At 37.5% G+C, this 19467-nt stretch overlaps 2 protein-coding genes across 5 annotated transcripts in view; one reads left to right on the plus strand and one right to left on the minus strand.

The window, feature by feature from the left end:
* Window positions 1-367: 367 nt before the first annotated feature.
* Window positions 368-9700, minus strand: casp8ap2 (caspase 8 associated protein 2). Of its 3 annotated transcripts, none has more exons than XM_084090266.1 (10): window positions 9435-9700; window positions 9034-9092; window positions 8335-8415; window positions 8099-8202; window positions 7891-7965; window positions 7674-7789; window positions 4718-7554; window positions 1798-4315; window positions 1597-1696; window positions 368-1521 (listed from the first exon to the last, which is right to left on the minus strand). In XM_084090266.1, exons 2-10 carry the CDS (start codon window positions 9080-9082, stop codon window positions 1459-1461), a joined length of 5943 nt encoding a protein of 1980 aa, XP_083946392.1. In that variant the 5' UTR covers window positions 9083-9092; window positions 9435-9700; the 3' UTR covers window positions 368-1458. The 3 variants fall into 3 exon arrangements, with proteins under 3 accessions (XP_083946392.1, XP_083946391.1, XP_083946393.1); XM_084090265.1 differs by having other exon boundaries at window positions 9034-9123; window positions 9435-9671; XM_084090267.1 differs by having other exon boundaries at window positions 9034-9089; window positions 9435-9647.
* Window positions 9701-10310: 610 nt separating this feature from the next.
* The window catches only part of mdn1 (midasin AAA ATPase 1), a 54059-nt gene continuing 44902 nt past the window's right edge, over window positions 10311-19467 (plus strand). For both annotated transcript variants that reach the window (XM_084090268.1, XM_084090269.1), the window contains exons 1-16: window positions 10311-10591; window positions 11279-11505; window positions 11837-12061; window positions 12156-12263; window positions 12343-12535; window positions 12689-12898; window positions 13267-13398; window positions 13810-13913; window positions 14024-14138; window positions 14232-14407; window positions 15849-15930; window positions 16125-16220; window positions 16679-16791; window positions 18174-18322; window positions 18410-18470; window positions 18572-18783. In XM_084090268.1, coding sequence (XP_083946394.1) covers window positions 10496-10591; window positions 11279-11505; window positions 11837-12061; window positions 12156-12263; window positions 12343-12535; window positions 12689-12898; window positions 13267-13398; window positions 13810-13913; window positions 14024-14138; window positions 14232-14407; window positions 15849-15930; window positions 16125-16220; window positions 16679-16791; window positions 18174-18322; window positions 18410-18470; window positions 18572-18783 — 2299 coding nt within the window. In that variant the 5' untranslated portion in view covers window positions 10311-10495. The remainder of the gene's footprint in view (window positions 10592-11278; window positions 11506-11836; window positions 12062-12155; window positions 12264-12342; window positions 12536-12688; window positions 12899-13266; window positions 13399-13809; window positions 13914-14023; window positions 14139-14231; window positions 14408-15848; window positions 15931-16124; window positions 16221-16678; window positions 16792-18173; window positions 18323-18409; window positions 18471-18571; window positions 18784-19467) is intronic.

Genomic DNA, 19467 nt, shown 5'->3' on the forward strand with positions numbered 1-19467 from the left:
CTCAATTCTGCCTGGACAATAGGATTGTCAGTGAGCTTGGAATTGTTCAATCACTGGATTTATATCCCCTGTGATATAATAGTAAGCCTAAACATGATGGTGATATATTATTGATAGGAACTGACTTTATAGGCCAACATCAACTAAAAATCAAATTGACACCAGTTGGTTAATTGTAATCGCAAAAACAGAAAAGCCAAATATCTTTTGTTTGCAATTGTTTTAATATTTTATCAAATTGGTTTCCAACAGTATATATATATAATCCTGTGATATGGTAAAAGTTATTTTGTAGATCCAAAAGTTTAGATAAGTCTTCGATGCAGTTTGAAAACTGCAAAATATTCATCTCAAAAGGAACTTGCCATAAGATTTCATAAATAAGATTTATTTCAAGATTTGTCAGAACTTACAAATATTTACAAAATGTATTTCCAAACAACATACAAGGTATTTTTCCCACATCTAGTTTTCTCTCTCTTAGAGAAAAAAAAAAATGTAAAAAAAAAAAAAAGATAATGGAAAAATCTTTGTTCAGTTCAACTTTACAAATATATACACAAGGGAACACCTCATTCATCACCCAGAAAAAATTAAAAAATAAAATAAAACGGGTACTCTTAATGTTACTCTTCAGTCATCAATATGAAAATATCAAATCTTTCAGGATGACTAATGGAACAAAGATTGAAAATTCAAATCCTGACAATTGCAGACCAAAAAACAAAAAAAAAGTTAAAATACTAATATTAATCTTTTCCATCTCTACATTTAGAGCCAAGTTACTCCATCACCCACCTCATTCACATAACCAAAAGGAAAAAAAAAAACTAAGTGATCAAAACTTGAGGTCTATAAGCATTTAGGTTAAAGATTTAAAAACATTTGTAGTTCAGAGGTAGGTTTAAAAGGCATTGCAAATACCACAAAAATCTACTTACAATGTCCTTTAAATACTTTTTTTGTTCATTTAATTGCATAAAAACATGACAACTGTAATACTTTGTGCAATGACCAACTTGCCAAAATAATGAAAAACAAGTAAATTCTAAGGCATCATACAGGGCTTCAAGCACTGAAAATACCATGAAGCGTCATTTATCTACTTTGTGGTGTCTGTTTATGTCCTTGACACAGATTAAATGTTTCTCTAGTTAATAGATTCTTCAAAATGTTGCCTGATTGGTGTCTGGTTTGCAGTAATTATGAATTTTATAACACTGAATGTTAACAACAACAAAAAAAAGAAGCCTCTAAAATAACTTTATACCATTTACTGCAGATCTTTTGGTGAGTTACAACTGTAAGTGCTTTTTCAAACAGACGGACAACATTAACAGATAGAATACACTGATTTTCATATTCAATGTATTATATTTCTGCCGTTGGATGCTGAGGCACGCATTAAAATCTCCATAGACTTCTTTATAAAGTCTGTTCAATTTCATTCTTGTTCGATCAATTCTCCATTTTCTCTTTCTTCTTGAATAGCTTCATCAATTGAGAGAATCGCTCCTCAATCTGTCAAGAACAGCAATCATTAGCTTACAACAAAGAAGTTAGCTGACGTCATAAGAGAATAATAACAAAGCATACCTGCTCTGTTGACTTCTTCAACCTTTTCGACAGAGCAGCAAATGTCTTGGGTGAAGTCCCCTTCATTTTAAGCTCAATGAGTATGTCCCGATCTTCATCCCTTTAAAAGACATCCGATTTTTTTTATTGGTTTCTTAAACTTAAGTACACAAACACACATTATGCACACAGAATTAATAACTGGAAATTCATTTAACTGACCTGGTCCATGACACCACCACTTCCCCTTTCTTCCTGATTACATTCTTAGCAGACAGGCTGCTAGGGGACACCTGGGGTATCGCAGTTTTTAAGCCTTTTTCTTTGGAGGATTTTGACCTTTTCTTATGCCTGGACTTGGAATGTTTATCTTGAAATTTCTCTACCTTTTGACGCTTTGCCCTTGGCTCCGATTGGTGCTCCTTGCGTTTCTTTGACACCCTCTTGGGTTTAGACTCTGGTGGATTTGGGCTCTGAGTTGTGTTACTTACATTTCCTGATATCTTCTCTGATGTTTCAGCCTCTGTTGCACTGCTTTCCTCAGGAGCAGTAACATATGCTTCTATGGAAACAGGCTCAGCATTGTTGCAGGACAAGTTGTCATCACAAGCACCTTCAGGTGAGGATTTTTGGCTTGACTGTTGAGCTTCTCTTGCTTCATCTGCAATGTGACATGACTCGTTTACCTTGGTTGGGCTTTTGTTCAACATCTCTCCAGGTGCAGGACCCAAGTCTTCATGGGTCAGAGCAAGATTAGGCTTAAGAGATGGCTCTGAACATTCTGGTAATGCTGGTACTACTTTCCCTTCATTTTGTTTACTTTCAATTGGGCCAGTAGATGTCCGTCTTATTCGCACAATGAAATGATCATTTGACCTCTCCATTACCACAGCCTGCATTTGTAAATTAGGTTGGAATTGGAAACCAGATGGATCAGAGCCCTCCCATGTCCTGCTGGGACTCGACCCACAACTGGAGTTGTCAGTGTCTAGAGAAAGGTGGATGTCCTGTTCAGTGGCATCTTCTCCATCAAGAAGAGCGTCTTCACTATAATGGGCACTGATGACACTGTTTGGGGCAGATAATGGCTGTCCTGTTCCAGGGTGCAAGAAACTTAAGTGACCATCGGACTTTAATGGTGAGGGAATGGTAAGGGACACAGCTAGATCTTCCGCCAAGATAGAGAAGGACCTTTGAGAGATTACAGTTGACTGAAGAGGAAGCTGGCATGGTTCAGAATTAGAGGGAACTTCTAACAAGCAGCTCTCATCGAGAATTGCTGGGTCTACCAGCATTTTGCTGTTTGAAGCAAACTTGTAGGGGGAAATGGAAGACCAGGATGTGATGAATTTAGACGGGGTTGTCTTGTTAGGGGTCATAATCCCAATCAAATTATCCCCTGGAAGTCCTTCTTTTCGAGGTGTGCTGAGTGGCCAACTTGTATTGTCACCAACAGGTACACTGGATTCAAGCAAATCAGACCCTTGCAAAAGACACTTGAATATCTCTCCCATTTGAGAGTCAGAGACCAAGTTGAAAGTTAAGCTTGATGTCTGCTGCTCGGTTAGAATTTCAAAGTCTGACTTATCCTGAATCGATCCATTATGGGAGAGACGTCGGACATAGGAAGAGATTCTATTGTCAGGTTCTGAGGTACCTTTGTGGAAAGACCTTTCAGAGGATGAAGTAGGAAGCTGTTGTGATGTCGCCACCTTTGCCGGCTGATCGTCTTCACTCATGACAGCTTTAATGTTTTTACCTCGGCTCCCAAGGCCCCTGCGAGGCAGATTATTTGCAGGGGCCTCTCTGACGAAACTTCCTGTGTCAACTTTTGACTTCTTGGCCCTGTAAAGATGCCCAGGTGTGCTAAATGGTTCTTTTTCTACCACCTCACTTTCAGCCTCTTTTCTTTTAAGGGTTGCATTTTTATTTTCATTTGATACATTCTTGGATGGCTCAGACTCACTTTTGAGTGCCGTCTTCAGTTCCTTGAACAAGAAATCAAACTGCCCATCCACAAATGTCCACAACTTCTGCTTGAGGTCTCCAGCTCTCTGCTCAAAGATACGATTGACAATGCCATTCTTGGTGACCTTGCTCATTATTGACGAAATGATCTTATTTAGTCTAACTTTGATGTCATTACCTTGGCAGCACAATTTATCCAAGTCAACCGCATTGATAAATTCTGTAAAAGAGGCATGAGACATATCCACTATACAGCAGAAGGCAGTCTTAGTGACATTTTTCTGAAGCTTCATGTACTTTTTCCTCAACTCAACTCGAATAGATCCTAACATGTCCATAAATCCGTCTAGCGAATAGACCGCTGCTTTGAATGGTGGGCTGACAGTTTTAAAGCGTCTCTTACTTGAGGTAGGACTGTCGTTAGAAGCAGACGACTTTGAACACTTGCTTTGATCTGAATATTTAGCAGGGGCGCAAGATTTCTTTTGGGACACTCTTTTCCGAACTGCAGGTAGCTTTGGACTTGGAGTCCCTGAGGTTGGTTTTTCCTTTTCTCTTGGAGGAGTCTGGATAAACAGAGGTCCCTCTTCTTCACTCTCACTCACTATCTCACCATCCTCCAGCTCATCTTCCTCAGTTCCACAAGCCGATAGGGCATCTTTTGTCCCTTTGTAGGAAGAAGCTGTGACAGAAGAGTCAGGTGACTTATTCTCCTTGTTCATGTCCATATTTACTTCATCCTTATTACTGCCAGTTGTTACGGTTGCGAGATCTTGAAAAGAAATAAAGAAATAAACATTAGCAGGATGTACACATTAACCTGTTGGGCCAATTATTGCAAGAGTCACGCAAACATGTATTTCAATCAAATGTTCATGGAATAATTAGTGCAATTTTGGCAATTATGGGAAACATAGGCTGGGTTTCACAGACAGGGCTTAGACTAAGCCAGGAAAAAAACATAAAACAGTGCCCTAGAAAAAAACATTACTGGTTTGCATCTTAAGACAAAACAATGGCATTGACATATTTTAAGTTATATCAATAAAACTTGCTTTCAGTTAAAACAGCTCAAAATGCATCTTGGTCTGGGACTAGCTTAAGCCTTGTCTGTGAAACCAGGGGTTACAATGTTAAACAAAGCATTACTATCAAAAACAAAACAAACACTTACCTTTGTTAAGACTTTTAACATGTGGTTGCTTCTCAGCAGGCTGAGGCTGTATTTTTTTCACCTGGCGGACTGGGCTTGTGAGAGGGCTGATGGGCTCTGGAATAACTCTGATGTTCCTCAGGGTAAGCATCATGGAGTCTTCATCGTGGCAAAACACAACAGGGTTCAATGACTTTGTGTCCTGTTCTTCTTTTTCTGTGGAATCTGGCTCTAAGAAACCAGGTTGCGATGACGACATGGTATCCTCTTCACCAGTGGTGCTATTATTTGGAGCCATAGTGTTCTGACTCCATATTGGACTTTGATGGGATTTTTCAGATATTTTCAAATTTTCAGACGTGTGCTGTTTTTTAATTGATTCTGAATATTCAGATGTTTCCCCTGCTCTCTTACTGTCCTGTTTTGAAGTGCCCACTTGTTCAACATCACAAATAACTTTGCTTGGGTCACCTAGATCTACACTAATTGTACTAGACGAAACTTCCATGTTGACAGAACTCCCAGAAGAATTAATATTAGGAATACTTTGTGCCTTGTCAAGGCATGACACATCATCTTGACAAATCCCTTTTGATGCTGGTAGTAAATCTTGAGAGTTGGCCTGAGGATTCCTTTGGATTTCCACGTGAGAAGTCTCCTCAGATAAAGTGGCAAAACGATCTTGTTGCTGACAACCATCAACTATTGAATCAGGAGTATTATCTGAAACTACCACTTCTGATGTTTTAAGGGGAAAAGTGATAGAGACAACAGTATTACTTATAATTCCCAGAGAGTCTTCTGTGTCATTCTCACAGACATGATTTGGAGACTCTCTTGTAAGGGTTAATTCTGATAATGAGTCTTTGTCTAACACATTGGAATCTGAAGTCTTGCCTCTTTTCTCCTCTGAGGTTTTAACAATGGATGGCACTTTGTCCACAGCCTCTTGATTTTCAGTGGCATTCTCTTCTTGTACTTCCATATCTGTTTGTTCTGCTGACGGCTTCTCAGAGGCTACAGCTGTGAAGAGATCAATAACTTCTCTAGACTGTTTGCAAGAACTGGTAAAGTCTTCTTTTTCACCTACAGTTGTGACCTCAGGGTTCTTATCCATTTCCTCATCGCTGTCCTGGCTGTTCTTTAATTCATCTATGACATAGAATTCCTCCCCAGTGTCGGATAATCTGCTGTTATATGAGGCATCTTCAGATGCTGCTCCAATGGCTTCTGTGGATTCAGAGGACTGCTTCTGTTTTTTAAGAGGCGATAGGGTAAGGTTCAATGTCTCCATGAAACTCAGTTTTCTGTCTGGACTATTATCCTCAGATGTTTGGCAGGGATTTATGCTGACAGCTACCACTGATGGTGACTCTGCATGAACAGATTCAAGATGTTTGTCCTTTTCAGTCTTACTATCTTGATCTTTTCTGGCATTTTTGTGCTTTTTACGCGAGTTCTTTCTGTCATCTTTGGTAAGAAAATGTTTTGATTCTCCATGCTTCTGTAACCTATGCTCCTTCAAATGTCCACCTCTTTTTCTTTCTCTGTCCTTGACTATACCCTTGTCTTCAAAACAGTTCTTTTCAGAACTTCCATTTTTGACAGGGCATTTCAAATCCTCCATTCTAGAATTATCATAGCAATGAGACCGTTTGCTTTTTGTTGATGGCTCATCGATTCTGCTTGATGATTTCCCCTTATAAACATCCTTTCGTTGAGAATCAAGTCTGGGAGAAGAAAAATCTTGCCTACTGTCAAAGGCATCAACTTGTTTCTTAGATCTTTTATCTTCATCTTTATTATCCGTCTCCTTTGTACTCCTTCGCTCATACTCTTTGCTATTGTCTGACCTGTTACTGCTTCTCTCTCTACTACTACTGCAGTTGTTGCCCTCAACTCTTTTACTCCTCTCACTCTCCTTTGGCCTCTTTTGCTCATGGTCTCTGCTTCTTTCCATTCTGCTGCTGCTCCTCACTGCACTGGAACTTTTCTTCTCTTTCCTTCCATGGCCACTTGAATCTCTTTTCTTCCATTTGTGGTTTTGGGAATGGCTTTCTTCATCCACCACAGAACCATCTGTACTTCTCAAGTCAGAGTGTCTTGCTTCTCTGCTAGTTCTGTGTGCATTTTGATTATGCATGTGCCCTTTACTTGGTGTCTCCACATCTGCAGCTGTCTTAACTGAACTTTTAGATGGCTGTGAAGAGACAAGGGGTGAGGCTTTGTGTGACAGGGAGGAAGGGCTTTTTGATTGTTCTGAACTAGTAAGAACGACTGGAACCTCAGGCTGCTGATTTCTGTTTTCAGTAGACACAGAACTATCTTTTGCAAGCTCTTTTTCAGTTATTGTGCAATTCTGTGGTTTTTCTAGATTGCCTATATGTTTTAAGGGGGGGTTCTTATTTCCCTTCAAGCTACTGAATCGACAATCAGTAGTTGTATCGGGAGCTCTCGGTCCAGAGTTATTTGTTTTGGGAGCATTCGAGACATCTGCAACTGTGGAGGGACATTTAATACTCCCTGATGTTCTGTAAGGTCTGTAGTCTTGCTCTGATTGGACAGCCAGGGTCTCATCAGATTTATTCTGACAGTTTAGAGGACTTTCAAGATCAGTTCTAGGGCATCTCTGGAGCACCTCAAATGGTTGTGGTGCTGCAGTTGGTGGATATGCAGGGTGATCTGACACAGTGTTTCTGCCCTTGTGTTGATTTACTTCATTCATAGTATTATCTTGTCTAGCACCTTGTGATCCTAAAACAGAACTTGACGGATTGTTTAAACTGTGCCTTGTGTTTGCCGGACCACTTTCCATTTGAGATCGACGGAAATTTTGACCATAACTTCCTCGACTAGACCTGTGATGGCAACACACAAAAAACAGGGAAGTGACTTATACATAAATCCATCCAATCCTGACACAAGCCAGGGTCCATTATCTGTTTGCTGATCTCAGTACCAGAGTTAAAGTTTTTACCAATTGCTGAGTCTGCTAATCTCCTCATCCTTACGCACAATCTCCATTCTAGCCGTCTTGACGAGAGAACAAATGTTCTTCTTCAGAAGTATGTTTTCACTGCTCAAACTTGAATTCTTTAAATATGAAGTAAAAAAAAAAAACAGACTTCTTTATTCCAAGTTTTTGGTATTCATTATGTATCACTATATAACAACCGTTAAAAATATAAACACACCTTTGTCTGCAGTAACTGTAACTTTGAGAGCAGTTCCTTAACTTGTTTTTGTGCATCATCAAATTTTTGCTTTAACTGTAATAAAAGATAAGTACAATGAGACAATGTAAATATTATGCCAATTTCTTAACTTTTAAAGCAAAATCAAAACCAAACCAATAGCAAGCCATGCAACCATATTCAAAGTTTAGAGTTAAAGTTACAAGACCTCAATGTAAGTTGCCTCCTTTTCTTCTTGTTCTTCCCTGATAAGTTCCTCATATATATCCATTGATTCCATTGTCCGTGGGGAAATTAACGGGTTGACTTCACCTAATTATAAACAATTATAACAATCTAAATTATTTTATCCTTCTATTTCTCTGGTACTCATACATGAACAAATTACTATAAACAACTATAAAATATGATGTACTCAATTCAAGACTCATTGATGAAACCCACCTCTGTACCCATCACCCTTAGGGCTGTTCTCCAGGCCAGAGTAAATGTCCACCGAGTCCTCATTGTAATGCAGAGATTTACCTGTATCAAATACAAACACTGATACAGTCATAATGCAAAACAATTCCAGCATATACACCTGTGTCCAATACATGTATGTTTTGTTTACACAGAGCTGAGGCCTGAACCTGTTAAGACAAGAAATTGGGGAATAAAACAAAAAAGGTAAACCAAACAACATTATCTGGATCAAATTACATACATATAGATAAACAAATATTAGAAAGCACACTCAGGTGGACTAAATGACCTCAATTTCATGCATGTAGCGCAAATATCTACATTTAGTTTATTTTGCCTGACTTGTCTATGATCTTGTGAAATTATTAGTAAAGTTGATTATCTGCTATAATGAGTGTTATCAAGAATACACTTAAAAGTATTATTGCAGTGACACAGTAGAACAATACATTGCTGAAAATGAAATGTATATAGACAAGAATGTGGTCTTGTTAAAGTATTTATTATGGATCTAAGATCAATCTAAGATCAATTTACATTATAACTTTGTGATAAAGGCAGCAATAAATGCTAGATCCATACAGACGATTGATAATACAATTGTACTCTACTGATCCTACCAGAAAACATGTTAAATATGTAAAAATAAAGTACACCTGTTGAGCAGTAGAGTCTTACCTGAGGGCTGATCAATACAATCTCCACGAAGTTCATCCATTAAATCCATTTTCAGTCTACTAATTGAAAGACAGAAAATAGTACAAGTTCCTGAAAACAGTGACAATACAGTGAGTGGGCATGTGTCAGTTCAACTGCACCACTTCCTGACATTTACTGAAGAAACACTGTACTCAAGTAAGTTAATGCAAATTCTATGCGATATTAAAACAAGAGTCAACTATTAAGGTGAAAAAGTAATAAACACACACACAAAAATCCACTATTTACACAAAATATACTTGCAACTGTAAGATCATGGGTTTTACACAAACACCGATGAAGTAAAGCGATCAAAATTCATTATTTATTAGTATAGTATGTGTACAAAGTGAAATTAAATGAAAGTATATGAACAATACCTGTATCTCTGGTAGTGAGCTAACGACAACAGGCGGATATAAAACAGTAAGATGGACCAAACACTGTACAGCGGAGTTCAGGATGTGACACCCATGCTATCGCGCTCATAAAATATAATTTACAGTCAATTAGCAACTTTCAACTTGCTTGTAGACAGCGATTTTAAAAAATCTTGAAGCATATTTCCACCAGCTCCGCGCCATCCTTACACCATACACATTCGCCAAACAGGAAGTGACGTAATTTTCCCGCGGTCTCTCCTTTCCTAAAAGATATTGAACATACATTTAAATATCTTTATAAAAAATCTAAGCTAAATTTCATGTTTTTTAAGCAGATGGCAAAATAATGAAATGTTCATTTGTTCAATTATTTAGTACATTAAGTACAACATTAATAACATTAACAGTAAATATTTTGATAAAATAATCCAAATGAAAATTTTCCTTTAAATTCTTATGGTCATTGTTTGCCAAATATTATACTATTATAGATTGCAACGATAATCAATAAAGCTTAAATCTAACTGCTGAACAAAACATGTTCCATATAATAATAATAATATACATTGCCCTTATTTCAAACATTGGCTACAGTTTTCTTTTTTTGTGTCTTAAATGTTTCTAAAATAAGGTTACACAGCTCTGTTTTGTTGATTGACCAAATTTGATGAAATGGACATTAAATACAGCTGGAGGACACACACAGGCTTAAGAACCGTGCCGCCCAAAATAACATATTTAGTCGAAATTATGTATTTATGCGTTTTAATGCGAAATCCTCGCACAGAAACATCTCTTTGAGGTTAGTTTGCTGCACAGAGAGCGTGAGCCCCGCGACAGACACAGTCGAATGACCCGGAAGTGCTCTTCATTTACTCACATGTGGACAGGGATTTTAATACTGACGGGAACGTGCTCGCTGTGTTGTGTACAACCTGGACAGCCAAAGCGAGTGATGAGTCTTATGGTTCCCATCACGTAGAATACTTGGAATATTAAAGCCTTTGCCAGCCGCAGAGACATCGTCGGAAATCCCTATAATCACGACAAATGATAGAATGGAAAACCTGGAGTTGAGCCTGACGTCTCTGGGTGCAATCTCAAGACATATCGAGAAAAGTCACAACGAACTCAGCAAGTATCTCGCAAAACAGGTGAGACTGAATTTCCTGGGCAGTTTATAAGACCGTCATAAGAGGCTTTCATCTGTTTAACACATGCCGAGTACAACGTGTGTGTCACACCACACTGTCCCACGTTTCTGTAGTACACAACACATGCTGCTCCATTGGCGGTTTATACATGATATCCATTAGTTTCAAAAATAACTCACATTTAAGTGTTCTGCATTTTAGTCTATTTGGGAAACGAGTCTTGTTTTCGAGCACGATGGATTATTGTGGTCCTGTTGCAACATAGTTTCAATAGTTGGGGTTGTTGAAACATGCTGCCACAGTTTATTATTTTGACAAATATACAAGAGGCACCGATTACCTTACCTTCATCAGTATTCACTTGCATTGATGTGAACATAAACCAGGTTATAAATTCATGCTTGAATATCTATCATTATTTGGAACCAATCCAAAAGTATTGACATGAGAATTCCAACATAGCACACTACAAAATGTGATTTTGTTGCACCTAATTTATCAGAGAATATTTAAGGATTTGAAACCGACTATAACTCATCCTGTGCTTATTAATATCATCATCATTATTATTAGAGATCTATGAATTCTCATTGGAATTTATTCAGCAGGATCTGTTTAGATTTTCGTTTGATTCCATTGGCGTACTTTAATACTATAAAAGTGAATCGTGAATCGTTCTGCTTGTAGATATGGAGCCAGCAGGACAGGCAGTGTATACTGGAATGTCTTGCGCAGCTCCTGTTGGAGAAGGAATACACTCTCCTCATTGCTCGTCACTTACGACCACTGATCCTGGACCTGTTGGAGAGGAATGCTGAGAGGATCAAAGTAGACATCCGGCTGAATCATGACCTCCACGAGCGCTTGTGTGTGACTCTAAGCAAACTTCTCAACATCAGTCCAGATGCTCAAGCGTAAGTAATCCTTCAGAATTTATTCACAACAGGGTTCCCATTTATCCTGGAAACATCAGGTCATTTTAAAACATGGAAAATTAGTGGCGATAATACAATTGGAAAAGTCATGGGAGTATTTGTTTATTTGTGAACAAACAAATTGTGAACAACCTTTTAAATCTGTTAAACCAATTCATTAGTCTAAATTATTTGTTAGCAAATTGGTCTGAATTTGAATGACTTTAAAAACATAAATCATATTTAAAGATCATGGGAATTCATTAGTCAAAAACCACTTCAGAACAAATGTCCAGTATGTCATGAACAAGTTTGAACTGTTTTCTCACAGGTTCGCAGCAAGGTATTTCAGCAGCTCTCCCCCAGTATTTCAGAGGCTGTTCTTCACCAGTGAAGAAGCTGCCTCCATCCAGTATGGACCCAGACGGATGAAACTACGGGACCTGATGGGGGCCACCCTCCGCTTCCTCCAGAGCGATTGTGAGAAGTTCCGAGTCCTGTGGGACTGGAGTGCCTGTGTTTCACAACTTCTCACCAGTGACGTCATAGTCAGAAGGTATTGCAATGAGTAGATCAATCATAAGCTCTCACCAGAATCTAAATATCTATTTGCTAAAAAACAAAAAACAAATCTGTGTTTTTTTTTTAAGCTACACTGCCCAGTGCCTTGCCCTGGTGTCCCACATGACAGACAACCAGAAAACAATATTTTTGAGGAAGGTTCTTTCAAGTGAAGAGATTATGCATTTGAAAATGAAGTAAGTTTTTTTCGAATTGTTCAGAAGTTACTCACTTGTGTTAACTCTTAAACAACATTACAGTATCACATCTTTGTAGATCACTTGAGGAGACACAGCAGATGGAAGTAGAAAAGGCTCTGGTTTTGGCCAATCAGGGCTCAGCAATATGGCGAAAAGAGAGAGTTAAAAAGATCACCCGTGGTCAGGTGGTGACAGAAGACCTGACTCGGAGCGTTACTGTGGTGTGTGGGGTGATTCTACCTAGACAGACCCCTCGACAGGATGAACAGGCAAGACAATCATTCAAAAAGACAATATTAAGCTTATAAAAAGCCAGATATAATATAACCTCTATAATATATAATATAACCTATATACCTCTATTAGTGTATTGTGGGAAAATATTGTATGTATTGTAATCTCACTACATCTGTCATTATCAGACAAGTTTAAGGAATTTGGTGCTGGTGGATTCAACTTGTCAAAATCTACGGCGACTTGCCATGGCTGTGGCATCCCAGAAACCCATTCTTTTGGAAGGGCCAATTGGGTGTGGAAAAACTGCTCTTGTTGAATATCTAGCTGCTGTCACTGGGCATGATAAAGCCCCTGACATACTTAAAGTTCAGCTCGGAGATCAGACCGACAGTAAGGTGAGATTTGCTTGATTTTGAAATGTTTGAAAATTATTTCCATTGTTTTCACCTTGCTGCGTCTAGTTTTACCATATTTTTAACTTGCCTGCTGTTAAAGGTATACTCCACTTTTTTTGGAAATAGGCTCATTTTACAACTCCCCCAGAGTTCAACAGTTGAGTTTTACCGTTTTAGAATCCATTCAGCCGAACTCCGGGTCTGGCGGTACCACTTTTAGCATAGCTTAGCATAGATCATTGAATCGAACAGGACCATTAGCATCTCTCTCAATAAAATGACCAAAGAGTTTCGATATTTTTCCTATTTAAATATATATATAATTTTTTTTCGCTTTTTTTTTTCTTCCGTGCCTCTATTTTCTGTAGATGTTACTGGGAATGTACCGCTGCACAGATGTTCCTGGAAAGTTTGTGTGGCAGCCGGGATCCCTGACCCAGGCGGTCTCAAAAGGTTATTGGATTCTGCTGGAGGACATTGATCATGCTCCTTTGGACGTGGTGGGTGGCAAATCCACAAAAACATAAAAAAACATACAGTCTTTCTTAGAAATGTTTCTATTCGGACTGTAGAAGTCCATAAAGATTTTTTTTATTACTGAGTTATTGCAGATTTGTAGCATTTGTTGTATTTAGCTACATTGTGCGTGAGCTTGTGGCAGTGCACAACTGCATATAATTATTGTGCAGAATTAGTCTGTTAGTGACAATAAATAAAACACTGTTTTGTTTTTTTTCATTGAAAATGTCATTTAATTAACTATATATATTTGGCCAAACTGGACTAATATATATATATATATATATACATATATATATATATATTTTTTTTTTTTTTTTTTGGTAAATGGTATGATTCATAATTAGAAGATCAGTCCACATTTAATCATGCCAGTGTAATTTGCTCTGTAGATATCGGTTCTGCTCCCTCTTATGGAGAACAAGAAATTGACAATTCCAGGACGTGAAGACTGTATTCAGATGGCCCCAGCTTTCCAGTTTTTTGCAACGCGAAGGTAAGATATTTTGTCCTTTTGTGTGAGAGTGTGTGTGTATATATATGTGTATATATATAATATAAGAATTATTTCTAAACTAAACTAATGATTAAAATCATTATATTTAGGACATTTTACAGTGGAGGAGCTTGGCATCGTCCACAGAGTACACATGCTGCACTTCTGGACAAATACTGGAGTAAACTGCAGATCGGCAACATGAGCAGAGAGGAACTTAAACAGGCAAGCTGTCCCTTTACACTGATATGCATTTATTCTAGGTCCTGATTTTTCTTTCTTTTGATAATCAGTTTCTATTTTTTTCTCTCTGTTCAGGTCCTAATAAAGAAGTACCCTAACCTGGCAGTGGTGGTGGAGCGTCTTTTGGACATATACTGCCAGCTAACAGGAGACCGACATCAGATCAGTTCCAGCCCTCAGGGTCCTAGTGCAGCCCAGAGCATATCAGATGAAAACATCACATCACTGGAGGGCAGAGGCCTCTCACTGAGGTAACATGTCTTAAAAAAAAAAAATGTAAATGAGAAAATATTCAAAATCATTATTGCATAATTATAAAAATAATTTAATGTAAAAATGATATAATATACTAATATGAATACTGCAGGTTTTCAAACCATTTCATGCCAATTTGAACCTTTCTCTAAATAGTTAAACATCATGTCAGAATTGTATTTGTTCAGTTAGTTTTATGATGCCCTTGGGCATTTACGAATATCTCTGCATCGAGAAATGACACCATAGACACTCATCAATAAATTACGAGTGTCATTTTCGGACCTCTACATGTAACAAACAGTTCAGCTAAAGCAGTGGTGCTACAATAAAAGCCTTGCTCTATACTTGCATTAGAGCAGAGTTGAGTCTGCGTCCATTGTGTAGTTGGGCCTCAGGCTGTTCATCAGCTTTCCACTGGATCCTGCTGCAGTCAATGCCACATCGATCTCTCTCTGTCCCCTCTGTGGAACCCCAGCCAGAGACGCAGTTTGAAATTCAAGCCAGGGCAAATCATTTATGTAACTAGCTTTTGCATAAGATACCACACACTGCCATATAGTGTAATACCTGTCTTGTAGAGGGTTTAGGTTTTTTTATGATTTTTTTTTTCTCTGTACATATTCAAAGCATGGTACGGTTTGACATTGTTATTTTGTTTTCAGCTTGTTGTTTTGGTGTTATAGTAACTAGTCGAATAACAGGATCAGCATTTGCCAGTGTTTATATTAAATTAAATGGGTCGTCATGAATGTGCCTCCATTTTGAATATCTGACAGTGTGTCATATAGAGGGCTGCTCTGTGAGGAGAGGTTCAATGGTGTGGAGACCCTGCTGTTACCAATCAATACACTTCCACTTCCTCCCTCAGTCCCCTACTGGCATTGAGGGTCTTTGTAGAGACCCTGGGTGAAAAACAATTTGAGCAGCCAGTCTGCCTGCAGTCATGCTCCATAACAATCTTTGGCATGTGTGATTTCAATTGAAAGTAAAAAAGAAATGGTTCACCATGGCTGCATTTATTTGAAAAATAGAGTATACACCATAATACTGTGAAATATTACACTTTAATACTAACTTTTTAATATATTTTTTAAATATATAAATTAAAATGTAATTCATTCCTGTGAATTGCAAAGCTAATAGAATAGAAAGTTCAAAAGAACAGCATTTATTTGAAATAGAAGGCTTTTGTTGTCTCCTATTTTTACTTTTCATCAGTTTAAGGCATCCTCATTGAACAGAAATATTAATAAAGTCTAACTGACCCCAAACTTTTGAATGGTACTGTAAATGTGAATAAATAATTTGATCTTTGTGGTTGTAAATTATCTGTATAAATGTGAATTCTTAAGTTACTTTGCATCCGTGTTGTGTTGGTAAATGCATGGAAGTAAAGGTTTTTTTTTTGTTTTTGTTTTTTACAAATGAACACAGGGACTTGCTGAAATGGTGCGAGAGAATCTGCTTAAATTTTGACAGCTCTTGCTCTTCCACAGCACAGAATGTGTTTCTGGAGGTGAGTGGCTGTAGTTACCAGCATTAATCTGTCACTAGTCTGTTGGATTATTATTATTATTATTATAAAAAAAGTTTTATATACAGTATATATTTTAAATATTTAGAAAACAAGAACACTAATACTGAAAAAGCTGTGCTGTTATAAGCTTAAAACGGCGTTTTTTTTTTTTCTTTTTCTTTTTTTTTCTTCAGGCTTTGGACTGCTTCACTGCCATGCTCTCCAAATCTGAGAGCAGACTCAAGATGGCAGAGATCATCGGCAGCAAGCTCAACATATCCAGAGAGAAGGTAGGACTCTGCACCACTGTTATCTCTTTAGTGATCTCTTTAGTTGGAATGGCCAACTGTTACATGGCCATGGAAAACCTGGAAATAATGGGGAGTTTTGCAGTTCCCTGTGAGCTTTTCCATTTACATGTGTGATTTCCAGGTCTGGAAAACTCATGGAAATGAGTAAAATCCTAAAAATACTAGAAATCGCTGTAGTTCATATGCTTTTTTCCAGTTTTGTGTTGCTCTAAAACTATCCCATATCTTGGATATTGCTTGTTGTGAGAACTTGTGTACAGTAAAACTTGCCTTGTTGGATGCATTTATAAATGACTTGGAAAAGTCATTGGTCAAACAGCAATATTACAGTAATGGCGCATTGGTTATATTTCTTCATAATATTTAGAGTCAAAGTAAAATCATATTTCACTTTATATTCAATAACCTGCTCTAATACTGTCAATATTACATTTCAGGCCCTGCATTTTTGCCAGATGTACCTGCCCGCAATCACTGTGATGGAGTTGGAGGTGTCGGTGGGCCGTGCGATGTTACTCCGCAAGCAGAGCAACGCAGTGTGGCTGAGCATGTGAGATTGCATTATCAGAGTGTAACCTTAGCCATCTCTATTAATCTGTATCCCAGTCCCTGTCTGGCACTTCCTGTTTCAATCTACTCTGTTACAAATGGTGTCACTGTGCTACAATGTCCCCTGTGTGGAAGGCACCCTGCTGAAAAATTGAGTCAACACAGCATTGATTGGTAACTGTGCTGATTAAGACAGTGAATACAATAGCTTTGAGCATACCAGAGGAAAATGTAGCAGGATTCCTTCATTGGTCATGATGCGTATGAACACTTTGATTTAACGATAGTGATTATTAGAATTATTGGAAATCTTCTCAGAGAGATCTCAGTGTTGTACTGACAGGTTTTACAATTTCTTTTAAAATGTGTTAAGTTGTAGCCAGTGTTGGTATTGTTAACAAACCAAAACTATTTAAAACAGTTTTTGTTCATTTAAATAAAATTAAATAAAGGTATTAGATGGAAAAACTTGAACTTAAAATTTTTTAAATGTTAGAACTCAGAAAAAAAAATCAGTTGGAAGTACTAAAAAAAACTAAATAGAAATATTAAAAAACAAAAATAAATAAAAAGGTTTTTACAATTACTGAATTACTAAAACTTAGATTAAAATTAAAATGAAAAGTGAAAATATAAAAATAAAAACAAATACAAAATACTATAATAGTATATAAATTAGTAGTATATAAATATCACAGGTGTAAACAGTACCTGAAAACCATACTTCAGTAAAAGTACAGGTACTGTACAGAGAAAATGACTCCATTACAAGTTAAAAGTCACCAATTCCAATACCACTGGAGTAAAAGTCTTAGAGTATCTGATTTTAACAGTACTTAAGTATTTTACTCGTAGTGAATGTAGGCTCAGAGATGCACTAGTCCTCAGCACCTAAGAGACGGATAAATAAAATAATGTTTCGTAAAATTCACAACTACCTGCTAATGCACTTGCTTTCGCGTAAAGTTTGGGTAAGGGAAAAACCCACGAGATATAGTACCTTCAATGCCCTGTAGATGGTAATATTGGTTATTTTCTAGCAGATATAAATTGCTGCAGAAAAAGTTGCTAATATCTTTGATATTAGAATACTAAAAAAGATACTTAAGCACAGTAACTAATTACATTTTATTCAAATAGTTTACACCACTGATAAATATATAGTGTATAAAGTAGTCATATGTATTTGTAGAGTGCTTTGCACAATACACATTGTTTCAAAGCAGCTTTACAAAAAATGATGATGGTAATGTTTATAATATCTTTAATATCTTCATGACCTATAGTGGCATTTTGCAGATTAGAGCTGGGCGATTATATAGTAAATAATACTAAAATAACACTAGCCGTAGCCAACATATTTGACGTGTATCTGCCCCACAGAGACAGACAAACATTTGCTGCCACAAGGCCATCCTCAGTACTTTTGGAGCAGCTCTCGGTGTGTGTCACTAAAGGGGAGCCTGTCCTGTTGGTGGGGGAGACGGGCACAGGGAAGACCTCTACCGTGCAGTACCTGGCGGGAATGACAGGTAACACACCTAAACTACACTGAGCAAATAGGTTTAACACTGTGCACAATTTCTCATTTCCTGCTCTGTTCTGCTGTACTCTTACAGGACACAGACTGAGAGTGGTCAACATGAACCAACAGAGTGACACAGCTGACCTACTAGGAGGGTGAGTAGACAAGAGTGCTTCAGGATTCAAACAAATATGTGCAGTGCAAATGTGGTGGAAGCTGTTGGTTTATTGCTGACCTTGATCTGTGATGATTACAGGTATAAACCAGTGGACCATAAGCTCATTCTTTTGCCCCTGCGGGAAGCGTTTGAGGACCTCTTCTCTCAGACGTACTCACGGAAACAGAACCTGACCTTTCTGGGGCACGTCCAAACCTGCTTCAGAGGCAAACGCTGGCAGGACCTTCTGAAGCTCATGGATCATGTCTGCAAATCAGCACTAACCAAGGAACTACATGATAAACCCAATGGTATTACTGAAGGTTCAAATCTATTACATGACTTTATTAACTAGAATTCTTATGTTGTTGTTTGGTCAGGGATAATCCACAGCTAGGTGTGTATACATGATTTTAATGCATGACAATAAGGCAAAGAACCAACCGTCATGCAGAAAATCCAACACAAAATTTGACTGAAAGGGTAAAAATGACACTTATTTTCGTCAGTTACGGCTCATTGGGTCTAGCCTTCTGTACTCTTTAAGTCCGACACAGAGAGAAAGTATGTGGTAAGATAACATTTACAGAGAGAAAGTATGTGGTAAGATAATATTTACAGAGAGAAAGTATGTGGAAAGATTACATTTATTTGAATTGTCAAGAGAGAGAGGGATTGTGGGTGTGTGAATTACCTTCATCTGTGCAGTGTCTCTACTAACAGTGAATCTGTGAGTTTAATTACTTCAAAAACAGCGACTTTACCTCCTCATTGCTGAGAAATAGAATGTAGCTGTTTTATTGATAATGCCTCACAACTTTATATATATATATATATATAGAAAAAATTATCAGAAAGCTGCCTCACAACTTTATATTTATTTATTTATTTTTATTTACTTATTTTTTATTTTTTATTTATTTTTTTATTTATTTATTTATTTTATTTATTTTATCAAAATTTCTGTGCTCCTTAATGTTTCGATTCCTGCAATG

The sequence above is a fragment of the Abramis brama genome (assembly GCF_963993115.1).
Source record: "Abramis brama genome assembly, chromosome: 18".
NCBI classification, from domain to species: domain Eukaryota; kingdom Metazoa; phylum Chordata; class Actinopteri; order Cypriniformes; family Leuciscidae; genus Abramis; species Abramis brama.